Source organism: Atta colombica, unplaced genomic scaffold (genome assembly GCF_001594045.1).
Source record: "Atta colombica isolate Treedump-2 unplaced genomic scaffold, Acol1.0 scaffold21, whole genome shotgun sequence".
NCBI lineage: Eukaryota > Metazoa > Arthropoda > Insecta > Hymenoptera > Formicidae > Atta > Atta colombica.
In genome coordinates, this window is record NW_017259305.1 from 1,534,862 (window position 1) to 1,539,545 (window position 4,684).

Below are 4,684 nucleotides of genomic sequence, written 5' to 3' on the forward strand. Positions count from 1 at the left end.
TCTTCATGATATTGCTGATTGTTTAAGAGTGTTGACATTAGATGCCTTGATTTTTTTTTCAGAAATTTTGTTTGCTAATCACATTTAACAAAAAATCTACTTATGCAAATCCGCAAGTAACTTTGACAAAGATGAAATAAAAATCTTTTACAAAAGTAGGAGAGATTACTTTTTCAAATGTTTGCTTTTCACAGAAATTGTTTTATAATTATCCACTTAATTTCAACGCATATTTGAGATATTTTTAGCATAGCGTTATATATAAAATTAGAGAAAACCGGAAACTTTAATAACTTTCACGCAATGCGTGATCGCACTTCTCAAAGTGCTATACGTAGTCCAATAAAAAAAGCTTGTACATTCTGATCATTATTTAAATTGAAATAATCAGTCATTTTAGTGTCAATTTTTTAAAAAGAAAATCTATATTATTTTTGAATTATCTTATTAGAGCTATAATATAACAATGAGATTTAAAAAAATTTTTGTAATATTATATACTTTACTTATATATATACTTTCATATATACTTTATCTCTTACATAATCGATAATATGCCATTATGAATAAAACGAAAATAATGGTTTTACTTAAATTTACTTCTACATGCAAAATAAAGAATCAACTCATGTAAAAAAAACATGTTTTTATTTTAAAAAATAAGATTGATTTTGGAATTCTTGAAATCTCTTTCATGCCTTCATTTATTAGAAGATAATGTAGAAATTGGATGCTTTCCAGCAAGAGACATAGATAACAGTGTAACACAAGTAAATTATTATTTCATCTTTGTTTAACATTTAGCAATGCTATATCGTATGATCTGTTGGAAAAGACATCCATTATTACTGTAGTATATAGTATACTATTGTATTATATACTATTGTATTATAATACATATGCTTCTCGAATGTGTAACAGTTCATGAAACGCATACAGAATTAAAAAAAAAATCTTTCCTTATTCCAGATGTCTCATGATCACCATATAATGGACAGTACAGGAAACGCATCTCACGGTATGCACATGGCTCATCATGGTATAGACCATGGTATAAACCGTGGTAATATGGATAATGGCAATATGAACCACGAAGGTATGGATCACGAAAGCATGCACGATATTGAGACTTCGACGGACATGTGCAGCAGTATGGGCATGCACGGTATGTCGGTACGTACAATCCGGTTGTTCAAAACTTGATGCCGTTAATGTACAGTCTGCTCTCCGCGATTCTTAGATGACGTTCCACAGCGGCTACTGTGAAGTGGTGTTATTCGAAAATTGGAAGATTTTATCGATAGGCGGTCTCATCGGTTCGATGATTGGTATCGCTATTATGGCTGCGCTCTATGAGGGCTTAAAATATTACCGGGAGTATCTCTTTTGGAAGACGTATAACGCCCTGCAATACAGGAGCGTTACGGTACCCAGTGAGAAGAATGTGGTAGCCGAAGACAACCGGGTCGTTCAGTAAGTTGTTCAATTCTTTTCGGGTGATCTTGTAAAAAGCATTATTTCCCATTGTTTTCGCTAAGAATATTAATTAATATAATTTTTTATTAATTTTACTATGTGAAGAATATTAAAGAAAGTAAAGAATGCTAGATATAATGCTAGAGAGTGGCATCTTAAGAGATATCATGAGAGCATATTGTAATGAACACATTTAAAAATCAAGACGCAATATTTTTTACAGGATCACTAAGTATATAAATGATACGTGTAGCTTTTATATTATAAATTTAATCATTTGATCTACTTTTTTAGTATGGTTGGCGAAGTAATCCACAAACAACCGTAAGTAGATCTTATGATACTCTGAGATTTTCTCTCAGAATTATGCTTTGTCTATTAACGGTTGTATTATTTAATTGACATGAATCAGCTTGTAAATAGTAACAATAGTAATAATTGTTTATATTTTAAAAACAATTCTTACACTATTAAAACATGCATGATATATCTTCTTAATAGATTTCTTAATAGATCCTTTGCTGGGTGTAAAAAATGTCATTTATCATTTTCAACATATACACTTCGTATCATAAGTTTCTTTATCTTTTAATTAGATATTTCTAATGGAATATGTGCATGTGTATTCATGTATTACTTTCAAATAATTTTTACTGCATATTACGAGTGCTTACTAAACAACTCAATCTCTAATTGATTTTAAATGTAATACTATTCTTTAAATAAATAAAAATACTTAAAAAATACTTAATTAAAAAAATACTTAACTAAAAAAAATACTTAATAATTAATAAAATTGAGTTATTCAGAACAAATAAGTATTTGTCTATCTATACCGAAAATTATCTCTAAATATACATATATGTCAATATATGAATACATATTTTAAATTATTAGGAGTATAAATAAGTTTTCGCCGTTTTTTATCAAAAATTAAGCATTTATTGTGAAAGAACGGTACATAATGTTTTATTCAAAGTAATGGCCATCGCTAGTTACTACTTTTTCTCATCTTTCTGGTAGCATGTGGATACCGCGTCGGAAGAACGCTTCATTTTTTGAGGTTATCCAATCATCGATACAATTTTTGGTATCTTCATATGATGTGCTGCTCAGACAAGCCATGCGTTATCGATCAGAACAAATGGTAATCGGAAGGAGCAATGTCTGGAGAATACGGCGGATAGGGTAGAACTTCCTAATTGAGTGTTTCTAAGTAGGTTTTGACCGGCGCCGCAACATGTGGTCGAGCATTATCATGCAGGAGAATAATTTTGTCATGCCTGGAGTAGTAGTAGGCGCGTTTTTCCTTGAGTGCTCGGCTCATCTCATCAATTGTATTCGGTAGAGAGCCTCCAGTAATGGTCTCGTTCGATTTAAGCAACTCATAATACACGATACCAAGCTGATCCCACCAAATACACAACATGAGTTTTTTCCATGAATATTCGGCTGTCGATGTTGACGCATGGCCAGATGGTCCCCATGATTTCCTCTTCTTTGGGTTATCGTAGTGGATCCATTTTTCATCACCAGTGACTATACTGATGCAAAAAACTCTTTCGTTTATGCCTGACAAGCAGCATTTCACATGTGAAAAATCGGCGTTCAACGTTTCTTGGCTTCAGTTCATGGAACCAAATTCCCTTACTTTTGAATCATTCCCAATGATTTCAAACGATATGAAATTGTTTGTTGAGTCCACTCCTAATGTAAGTTCTTTTTGCGTTTGGACGAATCTTCATCCAATAATGCTTCCAATTCCGCGTCTTCGTACACTTTCGGCCTTCCGCTACGTTCTTTGTCTTCGACATCAAATTCACCGTTCTTAAACTTTTGAAACCACTCACGACAACTTCTCTTACTTAAGGCAGCATCACCATATGCTTCTACAATCTATGAGTCTCAGCTGCAGATTTTTTCAAATTAAAGAAATAAATCAAAAGTTCCTACAAGTGACGCTTATTCGGCTCAAAACTCGACATTTTCGTACAAAAAAAAATATATGATGTTGATACAAAATCGCTAATATTTCAAGGTTATGGTGTTGCCGGATGTCCAATCTTACGATATGTCGTTTTACATCAATTTTAACTATAATTTATTAGTGGTCTTTTGTAAACGGCGGAAACTTATTTGTACTTTCATAATTTTACTATAATATAATAATTTTGATATTACATAATAATTTAAATAATTGTATAAAAATGATCTGCTTTTCATTTTGTATAATATGATTTTTTATGCTACAAATGAATAATGTCTAAATTTGTAAATAAATTTTTGAATTTTGCCTGTTTTTGCTATTTTAATCTTTAATATACACGACTGAGTCATTCGTAGTCTGCGCATTTTTTTTATATTAAAAGCACCAAATAATTAGTTTTAACATTTATATACATATAGATAATTTTTTTAACACACAATCTTACAAATACTTTCTAAAGATGTTAAAGTATATGTATATAAAAATCACTTAATAATTTGTATGTAAGTATTTTTATAAAAATAATGAAAATTAATCCGAGATATGACCGACCCATTGTCGTGTATAGTAAAAGAATGCAAAATCATTATGTGTTGTAAGGGTTAAGTGAATTTGGACATAATGAGCCACATTAATCTGTGCAGGCCGACTATGATGTCCTGGATGCATCTGTTTCAAACATTTCTGCACATTATACAAATCGTCCTGTCTTATTTTTTGATGCTAATCTTCATGACTTATAATGTCTGGCTGTGCTGTGCCGTAGTATTGGGGGCCGCCGTTGGTTACTTCCTGTTCGGTTGGAAGAAATCAGTGATCGTAGACGTTACGGAACATTGTCATTAACATTTAGTAAATTATTCTGGTTTACTCCTTTTAAACTGTATTTACGCAAAAATACGCACACGACTGCATTTTGGCGGAAATGCAAAAAAATAAGAGGACAGAAATTAAACAATTACGTTGTTTTCTACGAGAAATGACGTATAGAGAATCAATGTTTTCAAAATTCATGACACATAGTGAATACATAAATACAGCAAACAGGCGAGAACTATTTATTCTATATGTATAGGGTTCCATAATTTAACTTTTATTAGTATCTTATAATTTCTTACTTTTATTCTAAAAAAAATAAGCTATTATTTTTAAGCTAATTATTCTTATCTTTGATCAAATATTTTAAATAATTTTATTACGGAATCTATATATATATATATA

General features: G+C 30.9%; 1 protein-coding gene across 4 annotated transcripts in view; it reads left to right on the top strand.

Moving 5' to 3' along the window:
- The window catches only part of LOC108687619 (high affinity copper uptake protein 1), an 18,430-nt gene extending 13,918 nt beyond the window's left edge, over window positions 1-4,512 (top strand). For 3 of the 4 annotated variants that reach the window (XM_018193487.1, XM_018193488.1, XM_018193486.1), the window contains exons 2-5: window positions 970-1,173; window positions 1,241-1,473; window positions 1,771-1,800; window positions 4,108-4,512. In XM_018193487.1, coding sequence (XP_018048976.1) covers window positions 970-1,173; window positions 1,241-1,473; window positions 1,771-1,800; window positions 4,108-4,309 — 669 coding nt within the window. In that variant the 3' untranslated portion in view covers window positions 4,310-4,512. The remainder of the gene's footprint in view (window positions 1-969; window positions 1,174-1,240; window positions 1,474-1,770; window positions 1,801-4,107) is intronic. The other variant, XM_018193489.1, reaches the window with a different exon arrangement.
- Window positions 4,513-4,684: the final 172 nt, after the last annotated feature.